Source organism: Ursus maritimus, unplaced genomic scaffold (assembly GCF_017311325.1).
Source record: "Ursus maritimus isolate PB19 unplaced genomic scaffold, ASM1731132v1 scaffold_19, whole genome shotgun sequence".
NCBI classification, from domain to species: domain Eukaryota; kingdom Metazoa; phylum Chordata; class Mammalia; order Carnivora; family Ursidae; genus Ursus; species Ursus maritimus.
In genome coordinates this window covers 48782494-48810409 of record NW_024424341.1, presented here as the reverse complement: position 1 = coordinate 48810409, position 27916 = coordinate 48782494, and the positions used below count along the sequence as shown (strand labels likewise).

The following is a 27916-nucleotide window of genomic DNA, read 5'->3' as shown; positions in this document are numbered from 1 at the left end:
GCCCCCCCCCCCAGTCTGTTTTCACAAGCCCTTCAGGGGATTCTGGTGATGGAGCTGAGAACCACTACTCTAGGCTTCCCCCAAACATAGCACCGAGGTACCTGAACATGACATCCCAGATCCTAGACACCCACCACCCTTTTCCCAGGATCTCACCCCATCCCCCGGATCCCTAGACCCTCATTCACTGGGTCTTTAGAGACCAATGGTGCCAATCACTCTATCCCCCAAGACCCCAGAACCCAGTAACTAGGTCTCAGATCCTGGGTCCTTTCCCCCAGTCCTAAGCTTGAAATCCTGGATCCCTGGATGCCCTCAGTCCCAAAGGGTCTTCTGAACCTGGTGTTGTGTCTTGAGCCCCCAGATGACTGGATTGCTGTCCCATATACTAGATCCTGATTCCCTGAACCCAAGAATAAGATCCCAGAACTCTGGACCCGCCCCCCCGGGGGGGGGGGTGTCTGTATTATCTGGCTCTTTCTGAGCTCCAAGATCCTGGGATCCTCCCCACTGGATACTGGGCACCCCATGATCTGAATTGTGAGCTCCCAGAGCCCTGGATGCAACAGCATCCCCAAATTCTAGGACCCTCCCCATTGGGTTCGAGTTACTAGGCCCCAGTCCCTCATTCCCTGTCCCACCCCTAGCAGGAGATTCCAGGCCGGGGACCCACACACCCCACCCCAAACCCCTGCAAACCCCTCCTGGCTCTCGCTGACCCGGGCACTCCAGGCCCTGCGGTGCCTGCCCCGCTGATGTGTGTCCGTGTTGTGCCCGTGTTGTCCCGTGTTAAGTGTTTGTGTCCGGCCCTGCCCCCTCCCCTTCCCTCCCCGCACAGACGGCTTCACCTCGGAGGGCGAGATCCTGGAGATTTCCGACATCCAGCGAGGCCAGGCCGGGGAATATGAGTGCGTGACTCACAACGGCGTGAACTCAGCACCCGACAGCCGCCGTGTGCTGGTCACAGTCAACTGTGAGCCCCTTGCCCCTTGGCCCTGGGCATGAAAGGGGGGCAGGCTCTGGGTCCCTGAAGAGGAGGATAGAAGTGCTGGACTCTTGGGAAGGAGGGAGGAGGGGGATGGGGACACAACCCCTTAGTCCCCGCCTCGCTGGGAGAAGTCACTTACTTTCGCCCCTCGCCAGATCCTCCAACCATCACGGACGTGACCAGCGCCCGCACGGCCCTGGGCCGGGCCGCCCTCCTGCGCTGTGAAGCCATGGCGGTGCCCCCCGCGGACTTCCAGTGGTACAAGGATGACAGACTGTGAGGACAGCACCGGGGCAGGCCGAGGGGGGTGGGGAAGGTAGCCGAGCCCTAGATCCCGAGAACTGGGGGACCCAGCTTCTAGGGGATGGGGTCCGCTGGGCCCCAGCGAGGTCTCGGGGGCTTACTGGAAACTTGGGTCCCACAATGATGAATGTTGGGGCCCTGGTCTCTTGGGGCTATTCAGGGAGAAGTTCGGGGGTCGATGCTGAGGATGTGGTGGGGAAGCTTCAGAGGACCATTGGGGTTGGGGTCCAGCAGGGTCTGGGAGCGTGTAGAGATTGGGGGCACACGTTGGGAGAGTCCAGTGACCCTGAGTGGCAGGGGTGCCTGGAGAGGGGTGTCTGTGGGAGTGGTCGGGGACCCATGGGGAGCTAGAGCCCAAAACTAGGGGTTTCTAGGGTAGGGAGCAGAATGTGGGGTCTCCGGGAAATTGGGGAGCCAGAGAATCGGGAGAGGGGAGTGGGCTCTGCGCCCCGAGGGGGTCCCGGGCCGGTGTCCCACGTCCCGGTCCCTGACCCGGATCCCCGGCAGGCTGATCAGCGGCACAGCCGAGGGCCTGAAGGTGCAGACGGAGCGCACCCGCTCGATGCTTCTCTTCGCCAACGTGAGCGCCCGGCATTACGGCAACTACACGTGTCGCGCCGCCAACCGGCTGGGAACGTCCAGCGCATCCATGCGGCTCCTGCGTGAGTCCGAGAGGGAGGGGCGGGCGGGGGGGCCGGGGAGCGGGGCCGGGACTGCCCCAGACAGATCTCCAGCTTGGGAAGGTGACGGACGCTGAGACCCAAGCAATGCGACTGAGCGAGAAACCCATCCCTTCAATGCATGTCGAATCATTGAGCGCCCACTAGGGGGCGGAACTGAGACTTGAATGGTAAGAAGCAGCCAGTCCAGCCAAGCTGTGCGGGAAGAGCTTTGCAGGCAAGGGGAACGGTGTATGTCTGCAAAGGCCCAGCAAGGAGGCTAGCATGATCTGAGCAGAGTGATCACCGTGGAGCCTGAGTTTAAATAGGAAGGGAGAGGCAAAGTCTCATGGACCACAGAAAGGATTTTGGATTTTATTCTACTACAGGGTGAGGCCCCTGGGGAATGACCAAGTGGTTGACGCTTCTAGGGAGAATCACTGACTGCTATTTGAGGAATGGCCTGTAGGGGGCGCAAGACGGAGGCCGAGGGACCAGGGAGGGGGCTACTGCCGTAATCCAGGAGCGGTGGCACAGAGTCCCTGTATCAAGGAGATGTTTTGAAGGTGGAGGGAAGAAGGAAGTGGCGTCGTGGCGATCGCAGGTGTTGGCTCGAGTAGCTGGGTGAACGGAGATGTAGTAGGAAAGTACTGAAGTGGGGAGAGACTGGGGTGGGGCAGTAGCCAGTCTCGGGGAGCAAAGTCAAGAGTACTCTTTGGGCCGTGCTCACTGCAAGACGCTTCGTGGCCATACCGGATAGACCAAAACTGTACGACGTGAAGATCTGAGAAAGGGAATAAGAGAGAGGGGCTGAGTGGCAGCGAGAAACGGTGTTCGGCGAGATAGAGTGGGGAGAGCAGGCCCACTGAGCGAAAGCCCCAGAAAGGCCCCTAGAGAGGGACACTCAAAGAGACCCTCAGAGACAGGGCGGACGCAAGGCACCGCAAGACGCACGTGGGGTCTCCCCTTCCCAGGCCACCCCCGTGACCCTCTCTCTTTCCCCAGGCCCAGGATCCCTGGAGAACTCGGCCCCGAGGCCCCCGGGGCCCCTGACCCTCCTCTCCGCCCTGGGCTGGCTGTGGTGGAGGATGTAGGAAGAACCCAGTGCAGCTCGCCTCCCCCTGCGCGGGGCCTGAGGCCGGGAGCGAGAGAAAAAGGGAGAGCAAGCGCCGTGGGTCTCGAGGGGGCGGAAGAGCTCTCTGCCACCGAGGAGGAGGAAGAAGGGAGGAGGAGCAGGAAGAGGAGGAAGGCTCTTTAGAGAACCCATCACTGTGAGGGATAACGCAAAATTATGCATCTTTCTACAGCCATTGTCGCCACCGTTCACGTTTCCGATTGTGACCCACCCCTGGCCACCCCACACCCCTCTCTTAGCTCAGGCTGTCAACTGGATCGTGTGTATGCAGTGGGTGTGTGAGAGCATGAGCCTGCCCGTGTGTGTATGTGTGTGGGGGGAAGGGGCTCCGCCATCTTCCCTCCCTGAAAACCCCCACGCCCGCTGCCCCCAGTGCTGCTGTCTCTCACCTCTGGCTGGAGGTAGGTATGTGGGCTTCATGGCAGAAGCTGTGAGGAGAGGTCTTCCAGGCTCCCCGCGTTCCCAATATATGCACGCACACCACCCCGTCCCCTCCCTGTTGAAAGAGTGTCTCCCGGGTGGGTTGGGAGTGAGGAGGGGTGTCGCGTACTCACCTGTCAAGCTATCATTCGGCCTTTGTGAGCAGGTGGGGATCTCCATCTTGGCTCGGGCCTCCTTGCTTTCAACCACTGGCTGCCTGTAGCCGGAGGCCCCATCACTGGCTCAGCAGCCTGAGACCTTCCCACTTTCTCTGCCCCCCTCCCCTCCCCCGACTTTCTGGCCCCATCTGGGCCAATCGGTGCTTCCATCCAACTGTCAGACTGGTGTCTGTGGTCACCTGTCTGCCTCAGTGCTTTGCCCTACCCCGCCCCCGAACTCCCCTTGGCCCCCTGCAGCCACCCACAGGTGTGGGCTTGCTGGTCTACCACTCCCTGGCCTCTCCACCAACTGTTCCTCCCAAAGGCTGACCTGACCGCCCTCACACACACTCCGATAGACACACACCCACATACCAGCGACTGTGACCAGCAATAGCCCCCTGGCTCCAGCCGCCCCAGAGCTGGTGACCGGTCTGTAGTTCCCCGGAGGGCGGGCAACTTGTCAGGAGGGGGCGCTGAGAGGCTGTAACCTCAGCTCTGATGGTAGGAATATGCAATCCTGGCACACCACATCACACAAAGTGGGGAAGAGAGAGGCATCAACAGACATCCCCAGTCCAGACCAAGATGTCAAGTCACCAGCTCTGACTCCTGGGAGACCCTCTAGAAACACTTGCCCCAAACCACACTACCCAGAGCTTGGGGAGGAAGAGCTCAGAGCAGGGGCAGGGGGGCAAGGGGCAGTGACTGTACCTCAGACGGGGGCGTGGGCCCCATCCCACATTGTCTTCCATCCCCAGGGTCCAGGGGTTCGGGAGGGGCGGGGGAGGGATGCCAGGGAGGGGGCGGGGGGCCCTGGGGGCCGTGTGTTCCGATTCATGGGGAGTGTTGAGACCACCACACCAATAAACGCCTTTTTCCAAAGTCTCTGCCTGCAAGTGTCAGGGTCATTAAGGATTTGGGGGAGTGGAGGGCAAAGGGTCATTGGTGGTGCCTCCCCAGCGTCATTTCTACCTTCTCTCTTGGTAGATTTGGAATTGACGCATTACACAATGATGTGAGGTCTATCTAGATCTGCACAGTTGCTTTTCCCCATTACGCGGCAGATCTTGGGTCTGTAGGGATAGCGGTGGTGGGGAAGATAGCATGTACAGGCTGAGAATGGGAGAAACACTATGGAATACAGAGAGGAAGGTCTAAAGAAACTGAGTCCATGGTGACATCATTTGAGCAGCTGGATCAGAACTTACCTGATGCCCACCTTCATTTACATAAGCAATACAGTCTCCCTGAATATGTATAAGCCAAGTTGTGGTGTCAGGTTTCTTACTAGTGATTAAAAAGGAAATGAAAGGGGGCGCCTGGGTAGTGCAGTAGTTAAGCGTCTGCCTTCGGCTCAGGGTGTGATCCCGGCGTACTGGGTTCGAGTCCCACATCGGGCTCCTCCGCTATGAGCCTGCTTCTTCCTCTCCCACTCCCCCTGCTGTGTTCCCTCTCTCGCTGGCTGTCTCTCTCTCTGTCACATAAATAAATAAAATCTTTAAAAAAAATAAAGGAAATGAAAGGTCTAACTGATATAAAAAAGATATAGAGGACCCAGGTACCCAGGACCCCAGCCTTCACCTTTCCAAAAAGATCTAAGACCTCTATTTCCCTAAAGGCCTCTTTCATCCCAATCTTTAACCAGAACACCTCACATCCTTTCCTTCCCTGAGACAGATGCTTTAGTTGTTTCCACCTTTCCGATCAGACCCACCTCCCACGATACAGGCTGAGATGTTTGGTTTCCCAGCCTCCCTTGCAGTGATGTGGCTCATTTGGGGTCAATAAGGGAATTTTGCCGATGGGCTTGCAGGAAAGTTTTCTCCCCACTCATGAGGTTGGTCGAGGGAAGGGGCGTGGGAAGGGAACCTTGCTCCCTTCCTTTTGTCTTCAGATACAGTTGTATGAAGAGGTGATGCCTGGAGCTCCAGCAGCCATCTTGCCACATAAGACAATGTCCCAACCCATGGAGAGTGGCCGGGCAGAAGGGCGCAGAGAGCTCAGGTCCTTCACGGGGTCACTACGTTGCTGAGCCAGCCTCAAACCAGCACTTATTTTGCCACCATTTATCTTGTTACTTGCAGCCAAGGGACTCTTCACTGATGCACTCCCTAAATTTCCAATGAGAAACCCAGCTAAGAAAGAAAGGCATCACGCTGGGGAGAGCGGCAGCAAGCCCAGCCTTCCAGGGGCGCCAAAACATTTGCTCAGTCAACCAGTACTTATGTTAAGTGCTGGGGATAATGACACGGCCTCTGCCGTCATGACGTTCTCGGTTTAGAGAGGGAGTCAGAGGCTGAACAAGTACATACGGATTTACGTGAGAGAAGCCGGGCGTTCAGAGGCTGTGGGACCGAACCCATGACCGAGGCAGCCTCCTGTGCTGGTAATGGTTATATTTTTAGGGTTTCTGGGCCCGATTCCAACATTGGGGGGCTCTCCCCCCAACACCAAGCAATTCTAAGACCAGCAGGTGTCTGAGAATTCAACTCCATTCTGCCGCTGTCTCCCCAAAGACAGCATCAGATTCTACAGGTGAGGGGTGCAGTCCTATAAGCCTGCTGCCCCCAGGCCCCACTTCAGACACCCGCGGCGCCCCCCAGGCCACCACCCAGGCTTCAGAGCGACTGCCTACAGCTGGAGGTTCCGAAGGCCTCGTCCTTGGATTTGATTAATTTCCTAGACGGGCTGGCAGGACTCAGGGAAATGCGTACTTAATTTACCAGTTTATTAAAATGATACAAGAAAGGATATGAATCAACAACCAGATGAAGAGATACACGGGGCAAGCTCCCCAACAAAGGAGCTTCTGTCCTTGTGGAGCTCGGGGCCCGGCTCAGCGGTACAGGGGGCATTCCGGGTCCTGCAGTGCGGAAGCTCTCCGGAAATGGACCAAGAGCTGTCCTCTTGGGTGTTTACGGAGCCTTCATTATATCGTCATGATTGACTAAGTCACTGGCCATTGGCGGATTCAACCTCCATTCCCTCCCTGCTCCTAGTCGGAGGGGGTGGGTAGGGAGGGGTCAGGCCTCTAATCACAGGTTTGGTCCTCCAGCCACCAGCCCCGCCTTTGGGTGGGGTCCAAAAGTCACCTTCATTAATACCAAGACCCCGATTTCGCCTTTGTGGCTCTGAATCGTCTTCAAGAACCGTGGACCGAGGTGGAAGCTGTCTGGGAAACATATTTTGCTCATCCGAATGACCCAATATATATTTCCTATAAATCACTGTGGCTCAGTTACCATCACACTTGAGAAGTGAATGACCTGGGGCAAAGGGTGGTGTTCCAGGCAAAGCAAACTCTGGGGCTTAGAGCAGGGTGCACAGAAAGCCTCCTGTTAATAGCAGGGGTGAAGCACAGGAAGGGGAGGTCAGAAGTGAAAAGAAGCCAAACCACAAGGTTCTGAAAATCACAGTGAGGAGTCGGGACCATATCTGAAGGGCAATGGGCACCCCTAGAAGGGTTTAAAGAGGAGAGGACGTGGTCTGAGCTATGTTAAGATAAAGACTCTGGGAGCTGGATGGGGTATGGCCTGGAGGAGAGGAGCGGATGTAGGAAACCCTTCTGAGAGAATGAGGCTGGGCCCCCTTTGGGGCTCGGAGCAGCACAGGACAAGCCCTGCCTGTCCACCACCGGGCCTGTAGGTCCTGCCCGCCGGGAAGTTGTGCAAACCCCACGGGTAGATCAGTAGTAGTCTCTCCGAGCCCAGAAGCCACAGCTCCTTAGCTGCACAAATTCAAGTAGTCACATTTGGGGGGGGGGGGTCTTCAGTCACAGCAGGACAGGGAGTCCCTGCCTGCAGTCGGGGTGAAACAGGAGGTCCTACCAAAAAAATCCTGTGCAGAGCGGGCCCTGGTCACACCTGCGTGGCTACCCGAACAGTCCTGGGGCCCCCACCCGGAAAGACGGGGCCAGTGGCCTGGAAGAGAAAGGAAGGGAGGGGGACGAGCTCAGGGGTTACCCTGAATGTGACATGACTCACACTTTTCTAGCACTAGCTCAAATCAGCCAGATACTAGCCGGGTCCCCTCCACTTACAACAGGGAAAAAAGAAACGTCCGCCCACCCTTGGGAGAGATAAGACAAGGAACAGCCCAGCTTTCATGGGGAAGAAGACATTCCATCCCACGTCTGACAGAAAATGGAAGTTTTGCCAATGTTTATGGAAAAGAAAGAATAAAGGAGTTTTCCCTCCTTTAGAGGGAAATTGGAATTTCACTCTTAATATGACAAACATTTGATGGGAATTCCTGTCCAATTTTTATGTATGGGGGGGGGGTTACCAACTTCGTAAACCAACAAGTGAAGCTGGAGGAAGAGGACTCAGACCATCTCCTCTCCCTAAAACACAAAAAGTTCCACCCCCATTCCAGGGCACTGCGGCACCCACTCTCACCTGGTGGACCCTGTTTGGGCTCGGGTCCTCCAGCGGGACTTTGAGGGGCAGAGGCTGTGAGGTCTGCACTGGGGTTATGCTCTGCATCTTTTTTTCCAGGGGGGGAACCACAGGGGTCAAGGAGGGGGGATGCTTCTTTTTCTTGAGAGAGTCTCCTGGTAAGAGGAAGAGAAACAGAAACACGTGATTGGCTGTTCCGACATACCAACCCAGCCAATGACCAGGGAAGCTCGGGAAAGGGGCGGAGCCTTACTCTGATTGGCTGATCTGGAGGTAGAAGGCGGGATGAAGGACCTGTGGCCGTGCTGACTGGGTCAGCCAGGTCTCCAATGGGCCTCTTTCTAGGGACCCTCCCAGTGGGCCCCTCACTCACCCCTAAGACTGCACAGGCAGCAGATACACAGGTAGAGAAGTGCTGCCAGGAGCGCCAGGCCCAGTAGGGAGCCCAGGACGATGCCAGCAATGGCCCCGGAGTTCAGGGTGGGACCTGGAAGAGACAGAGAGATAGAGGAGGATCAGGGAGCAGGAGCCAGGGCTGGACCCAAGTTTCCTAACCAACCTGCTACAGGTATTTCAGGACCCAGGAACCTGGGACCTCAGACTCTCAATTCATTTAGCATTTACCACGTAACCGGTGTGCCTGGCATCCTACCAGATGGTAACAAACCCGGATACCCGCTCTCACCGGGATTAATTTTAGGGAAATCAGAAACAAATGCACAAATGAGTAACAATTACAGGTTGCACCAAGGAGAAAAATAAATGTGCTGTACAGAAATAATGTGCTATCGCAGAAACAGAGTCGATCTTCTGCAAAGACTCTGCTTCCAAATAAGGTCACATTCGCAGGTACGGAGGGCTAAGATGTCAATATATCTTTTGGGGGGAGACACGATCGAACCAATCAAGTCAAGATGAGATCATGAGGATGAGCCCTAGTCCGATATGACTAGAGTCCTTACAAGAAGACAGAGACACGCACAGGGAAGAGGAGGCCGTGGGAAGCTGGAGGCAGAGACCGACCACAACAATGCAGCTACAAGCCAAGAAAGGCCAAGGATTGGTGGCCACTACCAGAAGCTGGAAGAGGTCGGCAAAGACTCTGAGACCCGAGTCTCAGAGGGAGCATGGCCCCGATTTCCGTGAGACGGAGCTCTGACACCTTGATGTCTGACTTCTGGCCTCCAGAGCTGGGAGAGAATACATTTCTGTTGGTCCAAGCCCCCCAGCTCATGGTCCTTTGTGACCGTGGCCCCAGAAAGTGGATACAAACAGACAAGCCGGATACAGGGAAACAGAGCAAGGGAGGCAGCCCAGGAAAAGGCTCCAACAGTCCCAACTCACTGGCCTGGTAGACTCGGCTTTGTGATGGGGTCCCTGGCTGGCCCCCCAGGGTGGGCAGGATACGGAAGGCCCAAGTCCCAGGGTTCCGACGAGGAAGGGGCACCACGGCTGACCGCTCCCGAGGCCCCAGGATGAGTAGGGAGACCCAGTCGTTGTAGGTAGTGCCTCTACCCAGGTCAGGGCCCTCTCGTCGTGCCTGGATCTCAAAACCACTGATTAGGGCCCCGCGTTCCACATCCCAAGTCAGCACGGCTGCATCCTGGGCTCTCTGCAGCCTCCACGAGGAGATGGAGGGTCCTGGGGAGACGAAGGTGGGGGCTCGATTAATGGGTCCTGGAGGGGAGAGGGCAGAGGACCTGGATTCATAGGTCCTAGAGCAGGGGGTCTGGGGAGTCTTCTAGGCCTACAAGAGGAAGGGACTGAGGGCCTGGACTCTTGGATCTGAGGGAGAAGGGGCTGGGGACGGGGTCTGAGGTTAGAGAGGGCTGGAGGACCTGGACTTCTGGGTTCTGGGAAAGAAAGGGACTCACCAAGGAGAGTAATCTGGTTGCCCCCAGCACCCAGCGCCCCGCTGCACAGCACGGAATAATTTCCCAGGTCCCAATCCAGACTGAAGTTGCTAATGACGAGCCTGCGCCCATCTTGGCTGAGCCGCAGGCGACCCCCACCTCCTGGGGCCACAGGCCGCCCTTCTCGGGCCCAAGAGGCTCTGGATGGTGGAGGACAGCCGGTGGTCTCGAGCACCACCTCTGCCTCCCCTGACCGCGTTTCCTCCACTGTGGGATGTAGCAGCACCTCCCGGGGGGCCTCTGCGGGTAGAAGAAACCCCGCCAAGTCAAGACCTTACTCTGCAGTCAAAGACCAAGTCCTGCTCCCTTTGGTGAAGTGAATCGCAGTGAAACTGGAGCAAACGAGGAAGCGCTGCCCATTCACTCACTCTCTCATTCAATCATCGTCTGATTTCCTTAATAACGACTAACTAGATACATAGTATGGACCAGGTTTTGAACCGGGAAACTAGTGTGATTCCCGAGCCTTCATTTCTCTGGACACGTCGAAAGGTGTCAGCCCTCTTCCTGGGGGCTGCCCTTCCCCTGCTTGAGGTATAGAAAAAACCTTGGTCCTTCTGCAGGGTTTAAGACAAACGAAATCTCTTTTCCTGGAGTTGGAAGTCTGCCTTTCTCATTTCCTAAAGGAGATAAGAAATACCCCCTCGTCGGGAAACAGGAAAGAAATCCCACCGGCTCTCACCCGGGGTGACGGTGCAGGTGCGCGTGGTCACCAGGTGGCGAGCGAGACAGGTGACGGGGACGCCGCTGAGCCGGGGGTGGGCGGGGACAGCCGCCAGGAGCGCCGAGGGCACCGGTCCCGCGCGGACGCCTTCAGGGAGACCCTGGAACTGCAGGGAAGCGGCGGGGACCCCGCCGGGCCACGAGCAGCGGAAGCGGAGGCTGCGGTCCCCCGGACCGCCTTCGACTGAGCACTGTGGGGACCCGGGAGGCAGATCTGTGGAGCGGAGGGAGAGCTCAAGGGGTCAGCCTCTCACCCCTCAACCCTCCAGCTCCGCCTCTCTACGCATTCACGCCAACACTTCAGCACCTGGCACCGGCCCGTAGGCGCCGTCCGCGCCCCGTTCTCTTGCCACCCAGCTCCCTTTCCCAGAAACTTCCGGGCTGAGTGGGCAGCCGCGTCCCCACTGACGGCCTCTCTTTGCTAAGGAAACTACATCTCTGCACTGATTTCTTTCCTTGCAAACATAACCCCGTCCCTTCCTTTGTAGTCCCACCCCTTCCACCAAATTACTCTGGGCCTTTAGCCAGACATCTATGCCCCTCCTGTTGCGCCCCGTCCCTCATCTAAGAGAACTCCGCCCACTTCTGGAATCACCCAGCCCCCTTTCTCTTGTGACCCCGCCCCTTTCCCAGGTAATGCCTTTATTTGCTAATCCCACTTACTGGCCCAAACGCCTTAAGTCCCTTCTCTTTCTGTCCACTCTTCGCCATTTGACCCTCTGCTTAATTTGTTGAGATCGCCCCTTGCCCAGGAACCTCTATCCTGTTAATGCTGGCCCCGCCCCTCTGTTGTGGCCCCGCCCCCCGGGGGGCCCGCTCCATCCCGCCCGGGCCGCGCTCACCCGCCACGGTGAGGTTGAGCAGAGCGCGGCGGCGGTGGCCGGTGTGCGGGTTCGCGGCGAGGCAGGCGTAGGTGCCGGCGTGGCCCGGCCGGACGGCGGGCAGCAAGAGACGCGGGCCGGCGGGCACCGCAGCCTCGGCCGGGTCGGCCAGGCTCCACGCGATGTCGGCGGGCGGCCGCGAGGCGGCGGTGCAGCGCAGGGTCACGTTGCTGCCCGCCGTGACATAGAGGGCGGGGGCGGCGTCGCGGTCCGAGGACACCTTGATGACTGGCGCATCCGGGCCGTCTGGAGGAAGGGGTCCGGACCGGGAGAGTCAGGGTTACCCGGGACTCCGCCACGACCCCGGGGCGCTGGACCTCCAACCCCCCCTCCGCCTCGGACCAGGAGCCTGAGCTCCCAGGCCACGACCCCGACCGGAGGCACACCCCCACTCACAGAAGACGCTGACATCGGCTGCAGCCTCCGTGTGGCCGAAGGGGCTGCGGACGCGACAAGTGTACCGGGCCTGGTCGCTGCGCACAGGGCGCGTGATGAGCAGCTGGTCGCCCTCTGTGCGGATCCGGGGTGGCTCTGCTCCCTGAGGGTCCGTTGCCTCCAGGGTGCGTCCGTCCCGGCTCCAGCTCAGCTCCCCGCGACCTGGCCCCCACCCCAGGCAACGCAGCCGGAGCTCGGCCGCCCCCTCCTCTGTCTCGGGGGTCTTGGGCTGCACCGACAGCTGGGGCAGCGGCTCTGGGAGAGGGGAACGGGCTCAGGACCTGGTCCCTGGCCGGCTGGCCTCCTAGATCCGGGACTCCATGCCCCAGCCTTCTCCACTCTTCCCACCCAGGACTTCCAGGCCCAGCCCCAGGAGTCCTCCTCACAGACTGCTGAGTCTGAGTCCCCCAGTCTCTCCTCTCAGAGACTCAAGATTCCAAACCCCCAGGGGTCTTGATCCCCAGGTCCAACTTCCCTCAAGAACGCTTGTCTTGAGCCCCAGCCCCTCTTATCCCTCCTCTCTCCCCTGTCGAGGGACCCTTTCCTCAGGGAAGAAAACACCATCAGACAGCAGCCACCTGCCCAAAGGGCCTGCACTCTGGACCTCAGTACCCACTTACCATACACACCCACCGTGAACTCCCGAATCTGCCGGGAGACCCCAGCCCGGATAACCTCAGCAGTGTAGACCCCGGCATCCTCTAGCTGGGCAGAGGCAAGTTCCAGGCCCCCTTGGGCCTGGTCAAATCTTAAGCGGTCTCGGTGAGCAGGATCCAAGCTGATCAGGGGAGCCCCTGGCCCGAGACCCCCAGCTGCCAGCACCTTGGAGCCTCGGCGCCAGACAACCAGAGGAGCAGAAGGGCCGGGGCTGGGAACCGGAACTAGAGGGAGCTGGATGGTGGTCCCCACTAGCACCGAGAGAGGCCTCCCCACTTGCTGGGGGAGGCTTTCCACTGGGCGGGCTATTGCGGTTACCTTGGATTCAGGGGTCTGGGCAGTGATTTTAAGATCCTCAGGGGAGATTTTTGAACCTGGGGTCTCAACAGATACTTCAGGATCTGGGACTTGAGCTGACATGTTTGAAGCTGGCGTCTTAACAGAGAAGGAGGGCTCTGAGTCTTTGGCAGGAACTTGAGAACCTAAGACATCAGAAAATCCTCCAGAATCCGGGATTTCAGAGAAGGTAGGATCCAGGCTCAACTTCTGGCCGTCAGCAGAAACATTTGACCAGACGGACCGAGGCACATCGCTAAAATTCGAGGCCTCAGGAAACCATTTGGAATGAGGGACAGCAGCAGTGGTTTTTGAACCTGGAGACTGATCTGGAAATTTCCGGCTGGGGGGTTTGATGGAGGAGACTTTTGAACCTGGGCCCTGGGAAGAGCTTTCTGAGTCCAGGGAGAAACTGGTTTGCTGAACTCCAGAAGAGGCTCCATGGGTGAGGACGCCTCCTCCGGAGGCTGCAAGGAGAGGAGGGGAGGGCGTTGAGGGGCTGCTGAGAAGGGGAACCGGTGGGGGAAGGGGCTGAGCAGGGGACTTACCCAGGAGCAGGAAGAGCAGCAGAGCCCATGAGGTGTCCATGGTGCTGGCCGCACCCGAGAGGACACTGGAGCGAGACTCCGAGGCCTGCACCTGTGCCTCCTGGTCGACGAGTCCGACAGGACTGGTAGCTTCCTGGGCGGGGAAGGAAGCCAGACCCAGTGGGAGGTGCCAGGATCCCCCACCCCCAATCTAGTGGCAGTGCCAGCCACCCCACCCCACTGTCCTCAGCAGCTGGTCCCATCTGACCCCTGCGCTCCCACCCCTAGGGTGAAAGATGGGGAGAGCTGAGTCCCAGCGGAAATGTGGTAGCAAACCCGTGGGCAACAGAAGCCAGGAAGATCTCTTGGAGGAGGGGGAGGTGACCCTACAGAGAGCCCCCACCTCCGATGGTCTTGGCCTCAGTTCAGGCTTCCTCCTCACCAGCCTCTGTCCTGCCTGCAGCCTCAGATCCCTGCGTTTGACCCTGCTCCTACTCTGCTCCAAGGCCTCCCATAGCTCCCTGCTCCCCTCAGGACAGGTCTTGACTGGCTGTCTCCCACCCTCTCCTGAGACCCAGAGTTGCATCTCCGTGCCCCCCAGGGCCTCAAATGCCCTGCATCCCACCGAACTTAGCATCTTCCCTCCAACACAACCCCCTTCCTGGGCTCTCCATCTCAAGTGCGGTTCCGAGGCTGGGAGCCCTCTTCCCTCCTCTCCCCTCCTGCTCTGCCCCTTCCTCTCCATTCCCACTGGCCAGACCCTTCCTCTCCCCCAGCCTCCTCCCTCCAGTCTCCAGCCTCCACAAATCCATGGATCCACACTTGACCCCTTTCTGCCCCTGCCCCTCCCGTGACTCCCCTGTACCCTCAGGAGACACCCAAGTTCCCTTCCCGACAAAGAGCGGCCCAGACCCAACCACTCCGGCCACACCCACTCTTTGAACATCCGGCCATGCTCATGCCCCATCTCTCCCCTCCCAGATCCCAGATTTGCAGGCAGTCTCTCCTCTGCCTGGAATGCTCTGCTCATTCCCTGCCCCCCCCCCCCACACACACAACTTGTCCTGCAGCCTCACCTAGTTAAGAATCATAATAATAATTACCACTTCTCCTGCGCCAGGAACCATGCGAAATGCTTCCCAGGCATTATCTGCCCGCACACTTCCAAATGCCCTATGAGCTGGGTGTCATTATCCTCATTTTACAGGCCAGGGGATTATGGCTCAGAGAGGTCAAGGGACCTGCAGGAAGTTGCACAGCCCAGAGGGCAGAGCTGGGCTTTGGCTCAGGGCGGTCAGACTGCTCACTCCTGAAAGCTCCCACCACCCCGCGCTGGGCTCAGGGCCTCTGCTCAGCTCGCAGTCAGTCCTCTGAGCTTATCAGGGTGTTCTCACCATGCTGATGGTAACAGCAATGGTAATCATACAGAGTGAGCACCTTCCTTGTGTCAAGTGTGGTTCTTGGGGGGCTACAATAATGGGGTAGTTTTACAGCTTAAAGATGCCTGCAAATTTGACCCTCCTCCCTTAAGGAGTAGGGTCTATGTCCCCTCTCCTTGGATCTGGCTAGGCTGACTACCACACCAAGAGAGTAGAGTAGAAGTGACCTCATGCGAGGGTCCGCATCTCGGCCTGCAGACCGGCATATTCCACCTCCCGTGTGCTAGAACGCTCCCTGTTGGAACCCAGCAGCCAGGCTGTGACGAAGCTAGCTCCAGCAGCCCCCCAGAGAGGAATCGTGGCCCCTGGTCAACAGCCAGCTCAAGCCGACAACCCGGCCACCTTGCAGGCCACGTGACAAAGTCATCTTGGATGTCGATCCTCTGACCCCACTCGAGACCCCAACCGATGTCGCAGCCTGGAGAGGTGAGCTGTCCTGCCAAGCCCCGCCCAAATTTCAGATTTACAGGCAAAATGAATGATTGGTGGCTTAAGCCTCTGAGTTTTGGGGTGGTTCGTTATGCCACGCCAGACAACCAGCACGCGGGTATTATTACTAACTGCACCCGAGGGAGGAGGAAATCCAGGCTCAGAGAGTGGGGGGTGGCCTGGCCAGGGCCTCAGGATCCAGACCCCGAGCCCTTCACCACTACACTAAGCTCTTCCTACTTTGATCAGCCAGATAGGAAACAGAAGCTCAGACATGGGGTGTCACTCACTTAAGACCCCACAGCCAGTAACTGTGAGCGAGGCTGCAAAATCACCAAGTCTGACTCCAGCCCCGGCTCTTTAACCCCACCTGACGCTTTGATTGTGGTCTGTCTGTCTCCCCAACCGGACCCTGAGCTTCCAGCTTCGTTCCCCCTTGTATCCCGAGCCTCGGCAGGGGCCTGACACCTGCGAGTCCCCGGCAAACACTCTGAAGAGGAAAGCCCTTCTCCCCACCTCACGGACAGGCGTCTTCCAGACTCAGCTGAGATCCCTCTCCCTGGGAAAGCTCTCTGGCTCCACGTGCGAGGTCAGATGCCCCAGGTGGGCTCCCAAGTGCGTGGTGTCACCTCTCCTTAGAGCATTCAGCACCCTGCAGACAGCTGCCCCTGCCCGTGTCCATCCTCCCCCCCCCGCTTCAGCACTGGATGTGACTCACCTGGGTCCCCGGCGTCACCCAGCACAGGGCCTGGCACACAGGAGATTTAAGTAAATGTTTGTTGAGTGAATCAAAGACCAGGTCTCCAGGGAATGAGTTAACAGAGACAGTCGTCGGGAGGGTCATAGTTTTATTGCTGAGTTTCAGGGAAGGGGCTCAAATCCGCCCAATCTCCCTCAGCTTGGCCACCAGGTCCTCTGTGGTCTCCACCTTGACGCCGGCCGTACGCTGGGGTGGGTCCTCCACGCTAATCACGGACAGCTTGGAGGTCAGGTCCACACCCAGGTCTCCGGGCTTGATCACCTCGATCTTCTTCTTCTTGGCTTTCTGCACACGGGCAGCCCCAGCTCACGGGGATGCCGGAGCCCCTGCCCCCCTCCAGCAGCCTCCCCCCCCGCCCCCCCATCTGCTACATCTGCACAACGAGCCCCGTTGCCCGAACTTGTCTGGACCTACCCACTAGCCAGGACATGTGAGGCCTCTTATGGGGCCTGGTATAGATCACTTCTGTGGGCAGGGATGTCCTGGCAAGCCCTTCTACTGAGGGTCCTCTTTTAGCTTCCTTGGGAAGCCCTTCACTGGCTGAAATGGACTGGCAACGTCAACCTTCCGACAGTAATGACTCCACGGACTTTTGGCCACGCCGACCCACTGAACCCACCCTACTGGATGAGATGGCCCACTGTACCCTTCCTCGTGGCGGGGACGGCATGCTAAACTCTCCCTATTGGCTAAGATGACCCAATGACCCCATCCGGCTGGCCACGCTGAACAGTGAACTCTTCCTTTTAGCCGGGTGAGCCCTTCCTTTGGATAAGAAGTCCCTTGGATCCTTTCTCCCCTCCCCTGAGCACCAGGGAGGCACTGGGCCTGCCGTGCACTCACCCATTCCCGGGCCCTCGGGGACCCATCCGCTCAGCGCTCACCATGATATTAGGCAACGTGGCGTAGCGGGGTTCGTTGAGCCGCAGGTCGGCGGTCACCACGGCAGGCAGCTTCAGCCGCAAGGTCTCCAGGCCCCCGTCAATCTCCCGCTCCACTTTCAACTTGTCCCCTTCCAGCGTCACCTGGGAGGCGAATGTGCCCTGGGGAGACGGGGGTGGGGGGTGAGGTTCACTCAAGGCGGGCACAGAGCGGCAGAAGTGCGTGCACGAGTGAGGGAATGAATGAGAGAAGAGAAGAGAGAGTCCTGCCCCATAAGCTACAGACGTCAAGTGCAGACACAGGAGGAAGCCACAGGAAGGGATCTCAAAACTCTCAGGCCGGGTACCTGTACTTTCACTGGGAGCCAAGGCGCGGGTCCTAATGGCCTGAACCTTCTAGCTAGGTGCCTGTGATTAACCTACCTTAGTAACGATGAACGCGTCTGGAGTGGAAGGGCGCTGTTCTGAACAACTTAACACGCGCTAAGTCAGCAGGCACTCGCGGGAACGCTGTCAGGTCCCCGCTTTACAGATGAGCAAAACGGAAGCTGAGAAAGGCTGAGAAAATGTGCTCACTGTCGCCCACCACTGGTCAGCTCAAGAGCTGGCTGCATGCCCTGCTCCCCCGACCCACCATTTTGTCCCCTGGGGCTCCCTTCGAGGCCCCTCAAGGTGCTCACCTTGAGCCTGGAAACATCTGCCAGGACCCCATCTTCCTCGCTCAGTGGCCATGCTCTGGCCAAGCCCCCTCTGCCCCTCAGTCCAGACTCCACATTTGCTGACGGACCTCCACCCGCTTTGTCCCACCAACCTGTTCTCTCCGTTCACTTATTCACTGGACAAACCTTTCCAGTCTTAGCTGGAATGTTCCGTCACCCCATGAGCCAGCCCTGGGGATACACCGTGAACACGACCAACAGGGCCCTGGCTTTCGTACACATCTACCCTGGCCAGGAAGACTGCCGGGAACCAAACACATATACGGCCGCCACAGGACTAGAGTGTCTTCTGAGCGTAGGAAACGTCGCTAGCACAACTAAGGGATGGCATTTTTCATCTTAATTCATTAATTTAAATGTAAAGACCGAGGAGCACCTGGGTGGCTCAGTCTGTTAAGTGCCTGACTCCTGATTTCGGCTCAGGCCAGGGTCAAGGTCATGAGATCGAGCTCAGCGGGGAGTCCGCTTCGCTCCCTCTGCCCCTCCCCCTGTTCTCTCTCTCTCTAATAAATAAATAAATCTTTTTAATAAATAAATACATCGAAAGACCAATAAGCCAAATATATGAGCATCGCTGCGATGATGGCTTCATGGGCGTGTGTTCCCAAGCTTATCAAGGGGCACACTTCGCACGTGTGCGGTTTATCGTAGGGTCACTCGATCTCAATAAAGCTGTTAGATAAAAAGAAAAACAGGTACTCGATGCAGTCCCTGGAAAACGTTTAAGTCCATTTGGAACAACTTGCGGGGGGGTGAACGTACTTTTCCAGCTGTGAGTTTTAGGAATCTAAATTAAGTATTTCGGATGGAAATGCAGCATCTCGACTGCGATGTGCTGCAGATATAAAAGCCACACCGGATTTCGAAGACTTCATGCAAAAAGAAAAAAGAATGTCGAACAGCTCGGTATTTTTTATACTGATTACACGTTGAGATGATCCTAGTTTAGAAGTGTTCAGTTAAATTGCCATTAATTTTGCCTGTGTCTTTACTTTTTTAATCTGGCTATGAGAAATTGTAAATCACCTAAGTGGCTTGTGTTTCTACTGGACTGGCATAGGTGGGGAGTGGGGCATCCGGAATTTCACACAGGCTGGGCAAGGAAGGCCTCTCTAAAGAGGTAATGACTGAGCAGAGACCTGAAGGAGAGAGGGGGAAAGCCATAAGGCAATCTGAGGGAAGCGGGTCCTAGGCTGACGGAACAGCAAGTGCAAAGGCCCCGGGGCAGGGATGGATTTGGTGTGGGTGCCGAGTGACAGGGCTGAAGACAGAGCACCAAGGGCCCAGATGAGGCCTGGTGTCCTGGCCATGTGCATCTCCTTCCCACAGGCTGGAATAGCCGAACTGTCTTACTAACCTTGCCTCCCTCCAAAAGGGCAGGGACAAGGGTGGCCCTGTTCTGAGCCCCCAGATCTGGCCCCCAGCAGGTGCTCCCCACTCCAGCCTTACCTGCGGCCAGTCTAGCAATCCAGCTGTCATCTGCCCCGTCTGGTTACAGTCATCATCGATGGCCTGGGTGGAGAGAGAGAGACTGTATGACAATGGGTCTTTCCACATACCATTCGGGCCTTTGTCTAGATGGCGGTTGGCCAGCATTTTCTAAATTGCATGTGGTCTCTGTCACAGCTACTGAGCTCTACCTCAGCAGGGCACCAGCAGCCACACACAAGGGGCCTCCATAAAGCAACAAGTGTGGCAGCGTAGCAATAAAACTTTATTTATACAATCAGTGGCGCTCATGGCCCGTAGTTTGCAGACGCCTGGTCTAAAATGATCTCATCCCCCAACTCGGGCCTAGAGATAGGCAGTCATTTGTCCAGGAGCCCATAAAGACACCCAGCATCTCGATGCCAAATCTTTGCCCCCGTATAAATATTCACGGAAGCCCCCTGTGCGTGAGCCAGGACCTGGGCTAGCCACACTGGGGAGCTGAATGAGCAGGGCCAATAAGGACGTTCTATCCCTTGACCCTAGTGATTGGTTCGGGGATGGATACTTGACTCAAGTTGGACCACTGAAGAGTCAGCCCTGAAAGCTTTGCTGGAGCCTTTGGGAAAGAGGCTCTTGCCACTGGGGAGGCTTGTGGGATATGAGCCTAGAGATGCAGAAAAGTAAAGACAAGACAGAGGAGCAGAGCCTAGAGCTGACATGTGACCCTGGATCAAGCCATACCTGAAGCTGCCCTGTATAAGCTAACAGGTTCCCTTTCTGACTTGAGCCAGTTTGATTCTGACTACCGCCTACAATGAAGAGTGTCCTGACCAGTTTATCTTGTATCTTCTCAGCTGGAGGCCCTGACCCCAGGAACTGTCCCTGACAACCCAAACAGGCAGGACATGAGTCTGAGACTCACCAGTGAATGCAGAAGGCTTCCACAGGCCATGCTGCCAGTACCAGTGTCCTGGGGAGCTGGCGTGAGACCTGGGTCCCCAGAGCACTGAGCCCTACCCAGACCATGTCTTTTTGGCCTGTTCTCTGGTTAGGCCCCCTGCCTCAGCCTACTGACTTGTACTGTTTCCCTTGCTGGTTGTCATCTCTCTTGTTTTCTACTGCCTGACTTGTGCAGGGCTGGGTAGGACACCCAACAACCTACAGAGACCCATCGCCCTCCCCATCTCTGCAGGGGCTGATCCAGCCTGCAGGAATCCCTGTCTTTTCCAGCCAGGGCCTTGGCTCTCTCTCTGAGTCTCCTGTGCCATCTCTGTGCCCTATCTTATCTCTCAGTCTCTGACATTCTTTCTCAGCCTCTGTCCCTAAGCCCCTGCCCCTTGGTCTCTCCCATCCCACTGCTGTCCAACTGTGGCTCTTCTGATGACCCTCTGCCCCCACCCCGAGTGAGGCCGCAATGTCCGTCCTCAAATGGGAGGGGGTGGGCAGGCGACCCAGAGGAAGGGTGTCACCTGCCCAGTCTCCTGAGGAAATAGCTGAGCCAGACTCATGTCCGCCCCAGGTGGGGGTACAATGTGGTAGGCAGGGTTCTAGCTCACCACTACCCCCCAAACTCCTCCCAAAACTCCAAACTCCAATCTCTCCCCTTTTAGTCCATTCTTCATGGCCTCAGAGAGGTCTTTTTGCACCCAGAGCTGATCCCATCCCTCCCCTGCTCACAGGCCTCCCGAGGCTCCCCAGCATCTTCCAGAAGCCTCAGGTCTCTGTAGCAGCCCAGGCTTTCGGAAACACACAGCTGTCTTCCCCACAAACCACCTCCCCATGTCTTCCCGGGCTCTCTACAATTCCTGACTGCTCTTCCAGAAGATTCCCCTCTGTGTCTCCCAGCCAGACCCCAGCACCGTCTCGAACTCCGCCCTCCCCCTCACTCCCTACAGCTCAAGCCCTGTCCCTCCAGCCACACGTCTGTCCGCTCTGTCCGTCGGCCTCCTCTTCTTCCACACAGACCATCACCACAGCCCCCAGGGCTCCGATCTTACCCCACGGGACCCCGGAGTCTTTCTGACGTCCACAGTCACCCTGCCCACCCTGCTCAAACTCTCCACTTAGCCTGGACCCCGTCATCCAGGCTCCTGCCCCTCTCCCCACCCCACCCCCCGTCCTCAGCAGGGGGCACATTCACCTGCTTGCCCAGCAGCAGCAGATCCACCTTCTCCTTCTCTGCCAGCTTGGCCAGCACGCGGGCCACCTGCAGGGGACCCAGGCGATCTGCCTCTGCCGCTGACACCTCCACATGGATGCCTCGGTCCGCGCCCATGGCCAGAGCCGTGCGGATGGTCTCCTGCTGGAAGAAGGGGCTTGACTCGGCTTCCAGCCCCATGGAGCCTGGTCCCAGGTTCTCCTCCCGTAGACCCAGGCCTCGGGGCCCTGGCACCTGCTCCCCGGGATCTGAGCACCTGGCACTGGGTGGGCCCGCAGCTGACAGCGATGACCTCTTTCACCAGCTTCTTCTCCTTGAGCCGCACGGCCTCCTCCACCGCGATCTCACAGAAGGGGTTCATGGAGTGCTTCACTCCATCCGTGACCACACCCGTCTTGTCAGGCTTTACCCGGATCTGCCGAGCCACAAAGGGAAGGGGCAGGGGCAGGGTCAGGGGAAACAGGCAAGAAGGCAAGGGCTGGACGGGGACAATGGGCACCCGGAAGGGGCAGGGCCTTGTCCAGGGTCCCACAGCTCTGGGGACACAGCAGATGAGAATTCACAGGTGGGCACAGGGTCATGCTCTCAGGGTCTTACTCAGACATCTGTGGAGCACCTGGGACATCGGACATGCTCGTCTGACTCTGTCCTCGCTGCTCCTGGGGCCCAAGACAATGTTTCTCTAATTTTTGTTTGCCATAAACCCCAGTGTGAAATACACTTTATCATACTCCCGAGTCCATTACAAATACACGACACATACTCAGGGATCGATAGAAATGCCACTGCAATGCGAGGTTCGGTGAACAAGACTTCCCCTTACTTTGTACACCGTACCCTGACATCTTCTGCTCTTCCTTAAATGCCAGCCGTCTACGTGGATCTCATGACTGACACATGGTCATGTTCTAGCCTGCGAAACACTGGCATCGAAGGCCTAGCTACGGAACAGGCAAACCCTGCTCTTTCCTTTCCTCTCACGGTCCGTCTGTACTGAGCACCGACCGTGTGCTGGCCTAGGGCCGAATTCTGGGGCGCTGCCCGAGCAAGGGAGCAAGGCCCACTGGCCTGGGAGGTCCGGGTCGAGCGCAGGGGGTGTGGTATGTCCCCCTATTAGCTTCCTGTGACTGCCATTCCCCAGTGCTGTTGACTCGGTGGCTTACGGTCACACAGCCCTCGAGGCCAGAAGGGCAACATCAGTTTCGCTGGGCTGCGAGCAAGGTGCTGGCAGGGCACGGCCCCTCGGGGGCCCTAGGGCAGAATCCATCCCTTGGCTCCTCCCGCTCCCGCTGCCTCTCTATTATGAAGACTCTGGAGATGGCATTTAGGGCCCACCTGGAAGACCCAGGATAACCTCCCCATCTCAGGAGCCTGAACTCAGGCACCACTGCAAAGACCCTGCTTCCAAATTGGCTACCATTCACCCACGGACGGGGGCCTGAATAGCCTAGCAGGGCCACTTCCCAGCCCACCATACCCCTCTTAATAGCCAACGGGGAGAATACTATTGGCCACTGGGCACGGAAGGAGCATCATTCAGGAGCCCTGTTCTAAGCAATTAACCTAACTCATTAATCTTGGTGACAGCCCAACGAGGGAGGAGCCGTCATTGTCCCTGTGGGCAGATGAGGAAACCGAGGCACCCAAGCAAAGTAGCGGGCCAGTTGGTGGTTTCTAGGACCCAAGCACTCAAATCCCCTGCTATGCCACCTGACAATCCATGAAGAAGTCTGGGGAACTCTGAGAGAGGAGGATGGGGGCCTGTGACCTAGTCTGATGTTGGAGGCTGTTGCGGAAGGCTTCCCTGAGGCAGTGGCAGTAGAGCTGACACCTGAAAGATGAATTGGAGTTGAGCAGGTCACGTGTGAGAGTAAGTGTTCGGTGGGGTGAGAACATGTGCAAAGGCCCTGAGGTTTAAGGGGAGCACAGTCTGCCATCAGGCCAGAGGATGAACTACTGTGATGGGCACCATAGCGGGTCCTCAAGACCTCCTCATCCTAATCCCTGACACCTATGAATGTCACTTCCATGGCAAAAAAGGACTTTGCAAATGTAATCAATTTAATGATTTCAAGGGGGGGGTCGTCCTGGGTTCTCTGGTTGGGGGCCCCATGTAATCACAAGGGTTGCTATACGTGGGAGGGGTAGTGTCAGGGTCAGAGAGCCCGTGAAGGTACTGTGCTGCGGGCTTTGAAGCTGGAAGAAGGTGAGGCGAGGCACACAGGTGCCTCTGGAAGCTGGAAATGACAAGGACACGATTCTCCCTGCGCCTCCAGAGGGAACTCAGGGCTGAAGACACCTTGACCTTAGCTCAGTAGATGCATTCAGACGTCTGGGAAGAGAACCAGTCTGCGTTTTCTGGAGCTGCTGAATCTGCTTGAGCTGCACCAGGGAACTAGCTAACCGTGCAGGGCCCAGCAGGTTCCAGAAGGGGAGCTGGGTCTGCATCCCAAGAGCAAGGACGATACAGAGGTAAGTGGATGCAACTTAGGTTTTCGCAAGGTCGTTCTGGATTCTTGGTGGGGAAGACTGGGAGCGCAGCAAGAGCGGAAAGTGGGGAGATAGCTGGGTGGCTGTTAGTCCACGAAATGAGGAATGACAGTGGCTGGGACGGAGAGTGACCGGGACAGCCAAGGCCAGACGGGGAGATGGTGGCCAGGGAGGGATGCCAGCGACAGATGACTAAGGCGGTGGTCAGCGCTCTGAGACCCTTCTAGAGCAGACCTCATCTCGGGCAGGCAAAGAGGACCAACATCCTCACAGAGCTGACATGGGTCGTGACCTAAGGGACGAGGAGGTGCCAGCCCTGCCGAGGACAGGAGGGGTGAAGGGAAGGGGAAAAGGCCGGGCGCTTCCAGAACCGAGGGAAGGCGTGGCTGGTTGGGGTTAGGCCGAGAGCTGGAAACAGGTTTTCTGGGGCCTGAAGTCTCCAGCCTCTGGCGGAGCCTCTTTAGGAAAACACACACCAAATCACGAATGTAAAATTGGTTCAGTCTCTCCCTGGGCCTTGAAAGAAACGCTGAAGGTTACGGCCTCATCGGCTCATGGAAAATGTATCCCTGGCCACAACTGAGTATTCCTGGGTTGCCAAATGCTTATGAATTAACACCCCAGACACATAATCGCACACATACATGCAGACACACACCGAGCAGAGCATTTGTTGTGTTCTGACCGGAGAGTAAAAAAATTTCCATTACCAGTTTTACCAATAATAACCACACTCCCTGAGTGCCAGCCAAGGCCAACACTTCCCGTGAGCCAGGCACTATCCTAACAGCCCATTTAATCTGCACTGTCACCCAATACAGGAGGTACTACTGTTATCCCCATTGTAGAGAGGAGAAAAATAAGGCTCAGAGTGGTTAAGCAACTCCCCCAAGGTCACACAGCAGGAAGCCGACCCAGGCAGCTGGCCTGAAGTGGGTCCTGAACCGTAGAACATAACCGATATTTAAGACAGTGGTGACTACATCAGACAGACTCTCCTCCCGACCTTGGAGCTTGAATTCTGGAAGCAGAGACAAACACTAAAGTGAGCGATCAGAAAATTACACTGTGGATTACAAAGTGGTAAGAGTATGGGAGAAATTACAGCAAGAGAGGGCACAGAGATGATGGGGGCTGCAATTTTAAGTCAGTGTCCAGGGAAGGCCCCACAGAGAAGGTGACATCTGAGCAAAGGCTGGAAGGAGGTGAAAAAGCCATGCTGGGAACAGAGTGGGTGAGACCCGGCACGCACCCCGAGGAGCTGCTGTTCTGGGTGTGGGGGTGACACCTGGGTGAGCAGAGGATCCCAAAGCAGTGTGGGAGCAGAGCTGAGAGAGGCAAGCCCAGGGAGTTGCAGGAGTGTCCCAAGACACATCAAGAGGCCTGAGAGGGTGGGGGTAGGGGGAGCTCCCTGGAGGAGGTGATACCAGAGAATCACTAAACTTCTGATACGGTTGACAGGTCAAGTTAGGAACGACAAGGGAGGAACAAAGAGCAGATGTAGAGAGGGAAGGGTGCCCAGGCAGAAGGTACAGTGAGGGGGGCAAAGGTCCAAGGCAAGAAAGGGCCTAGTCTGTCAGGAAAGATAAGGTGGGAGCTGTGGAAGCACAAACAGTGAGGAAGGGACAGGGCACCGTGGATGGCAGAGCAGGGACCACAGCAAGACCACGAAGGGTCTCGAACGCCAGGATGAGGGGCTCAGACTTTGTCCTGAGGGTGCTGGGGAGCCTCAGGGCAACTCGGGGTGCAGGAAGAGCCCTGAGGCTGGGAGAGGATGGACTGAAGGAAACACTGAGAACCAGGGAGGAGACTGCGTGTGGGGCCAGGTGGGAGGAGGGGAAGTCTGAAATGCTAGGCCCATGAGGATGGAGAAGGGGACCAGCTGACAAGTAACAGGCGGCGGTGGTGGTGAGGGAAGGAGGGCAACGGTACTGGGGCTCTGGCCCGGTGCCCAGGGAGTTGGCAATGTCTGAACCATTTATTTCTTCAGAAAGGGCACCTATACACATAGCCAGCAGACAGGATGCAGTAGAGAGAGCCCCGGGGCAGTATGGGAGGGACAGGCAGCACACACCCCTAGGACAGGACAGCAGCTGATACCCTCTCTTTGATCTCTCATTCAGCACACACATCCATATGCCAGGCCCTGTACTGGGTGAGGATGGGACCCAAAGCCCATCAAACTGGGGCCTGCCGGGGGGCAGAGAGAGATACGACCCAGGCATCTCAGGCCATGGACACCAGGGCTGGGGCACAGGGAGGCCCAGGGGGCGACAGAGCCCAAAGCAACAGCTAGAAGCGGGAGGAAACCAGGAGAGAAGGTCCCAGGACCCCAAGAGCAGCTGAAGACAACACGCCTGCCCTTTCCTGTCAGGGCTTCGCTGCAGCTGTAGAGTGAAAATGGGAGGAGGGGTGCCTGGTTCAGCTTAAAGGGTTGCCTCTGGCTCAGGTCAAGACCTCAGGATCCTGAGATCGGGCTCCCTGCTCAGTCGGGAGTCTGCTTCTCCCTCTCCCTCTCCCTCTCCCCCTCCCCCGCTTGTGCGCTTGCTCTCTCTCTCTTAAATAAGCAATAAAATCTTAAAAAAAAAAAAAAGTGAGGAGCAGAGACTGGGGGCAGAACTTAGATCCTGCCTGTGGCTGCCTGGATCTGGGTCATCCAGCAGGGAACAGGACCTCGGCGGGCCGCACTTTCCTCACCCGCCCAAGGGGATGGATTCATCCTACCAAGAGGATACTGAAAGCACTGAATGAGTCAGTCTCTGTCAAGGACTCGGAGGGCTGCCACTTGCACAATAAGCACTCACTAAACCTGAGCAGTTATGATCACTGAGGTTTCCATGCCAAGTCCGGCTCCCTCCTTCCCACCTCACTCCCCAAGCTGGCAGGGACCCTGGTTTCATGCACGCCCGAGGCCTCTGGCATGCCAGGCCCCTTGCTGGGCAATCCTGGAACCACAGAGGTGGAATCCCAGTTTGATGGTGGGGACAGACACGGAGGGGCAGTCACCACCTTCAGTCTGCTTTAAGCCAAGTATTTCGAGAAACTGGCCGGAGGGGCTGTGTCTGATTCACCTCTGTCCCCACCAGCTTCTCTCTGGGGACAAGCCAGGACCTCAAAGATGTTGCCCCCCAGCCTTCTCATGGGGAATGGGAGCCAGGACACCAGCTCAGTCACAGGATTTCATCTCTAGCAAGGCCTTCTCCCTCCCTTCCTGGCTAGAGCAGGGTGAAAGCTTCTGGGTTCCCAAGTTAACAGTCACCTGAGTGTGCAATGCAGCCTAACAGGTCAAAGTGTGGCTTGTGTGCAAAGCACCAGTTGCGCTGAGGCGTCTGACGGACCTGGACAGGAATCTCGGCTCCACCCCATCCTAGCTGAGTGACCTCTCTACGCCTCAGTTTCTCCAAATATTACATAGGGGCCGTGGCACCTCCAGCAGGTAAGAAATAGAGAAAGTAACTCGTACTGCACACAATTATTAAGACAGTGAGTCCAAAAACTTGAGAAAAGGGAACGGGGTCATGACCCCGGAGGGGCCGGGTTTGAATAAGGAGGATCTGAAGTCTGAACCTCACAGTCCTTGATCTTTGCCCTCACGTGTGACTTTGACGTTTGGGGGGAAGAGCGGCAGAGATCAGACGTACGAGAAGACCCCCTATACAGTGACCCCGGAAGCACACGGCCGCGGGGTTCGGGGAGGTGGGGGGGGCCCGGTCACCTTCACAGCGAAGTCGATGACCCTCTTTACTGCCACGAGCGCGCGCAGCTCCGCCATCTTCCTGCCGCTGCCCCGCTCAGTTGTCTCACTCCGCCTTTGGATCCAGACGTCCCGCCCACCCCCCTTCTGCGCCTGCGCCCCGCGCGGCCACCCAGTCAACTGCTGCGGTGCCCGCCTCCGCCCTGACAAAGGACCAATCGGGGCCCGGAGGGGAGGTGAGGGTGTGAGTCAAGAGGATTCGGACCAATGGAGAACGGATTCCGGAGAAAGAGGCGGGACCTGAGGGGAAGGGAAAAGAACTTAGTGAAGGGGGCGTGGTCGGGAACTAGGAGAAAGGTCGTGCGCGTAGGGAGGTGTTC

The 27916-nt window shown here is 57.5% G+C and overlaps 3 protein-coding genes across 4 annotated transcripts in view; 1 reads left to right on the top strand and 2 right to left on the bottom strand.

Annotated features, from left to right (window-relative positions):
• IGLON5 (IgLON family member 5) overlaps nucleotides 1-3631 on the top strand; it is a 14360-nt gene extending 10729 nt beyond the window's left edge. Inside the window, exons 5-8 of the mRNA XM_040632978.1 lie at nucleotides 839-973; nucleotides 1144-1264; nucleotides 1799-1953; nucleotides 2956-3631. Of these exons, the coding sequence (XP_040488912.1) occupies nucleotides 839-973; nucleotides 1144-1264; nucleotides 1799-1953; nucleotides 2956-3044 (500 nt within the window). The 3' untranslated portion in view covers nucleotides 3045-3631. The remainder of the gene's footprint in view (nucleotides 1-838; nucleotides 974-1143; nucleotides 1265-1798; nucleotides 1954-2955) is intronic.
• A 2754-nt stretch (nucleotides 3632-6385) lies between these two features.
• On the bottom strand, nucleotides 6386-13731 carry VSIG10L (V-set and immunoglobulin domain containing 10 like). Its single transcript, XM_040632996.1, has 10 exons — nucleotides 13557-13731; nucleotides 12636-13475; nucleotides 11977-12270; nucleotides 11542-11826; nucleotides 10659-10913; nucleotides 9938-10216; nucleotides 9408-9704; nucleotides 8437-8550; nucleotides 8064-8218; nucleotides 6386-7586 (listed from the first exon to the last, which is right to left on the bottom strand). Exons 1-10 carry the CDS (start codon nucleotides 13594-13596, stop codon nucleotides 7524-7526), a joined length of 2622 nt encoding a protein of 873 aa, XP_040488930.1. The 5' UTR covers nucleotides 13597-13731; the 3' UTR covers nucleotides 6386-7523.
• Nucleotides 13732-16234: 2503 nt separating this feature from the next.
• On the bottom strand, nucleotides 16235-27716 carry ETFB (electron transfer flavoprotein subunit beta). Of its 2 annotated transcripts, none has more exons than XM_040632984.1 (6): nucleotides 27558-27716; nucleotides 21609-21767; nucleotides 21335-21496; nucleotides 19213-19275; nucleotides 17048-17206; nucleotides 16235-16448 (listed from the first exon to the last, which is right to left on the bottom strand). In XM_040632984.1, exons 1-6 carry the CDS (start codon nucleotides 27612-27614, stop codon nucleotides 16278-16280), a joined length of 771 nt encoding a protein of 256 aa, XP_040488918.1. In that variant the 5' UTR covers nucleotides 27615-27716; the 3' UTR covers nucleotides 16235-16277. The 2 variants fall into 2 exon arrangements, with proteins under 2 accessions (XP_040488918.1, XP_008682950.1); XM_008684728.2 differs by having other exon boundaries at nucleotides 21335-21493; nucleotides 27558-27715.
• Nucleotides 27717-27916: the final 200 nt, after the last annotated feature.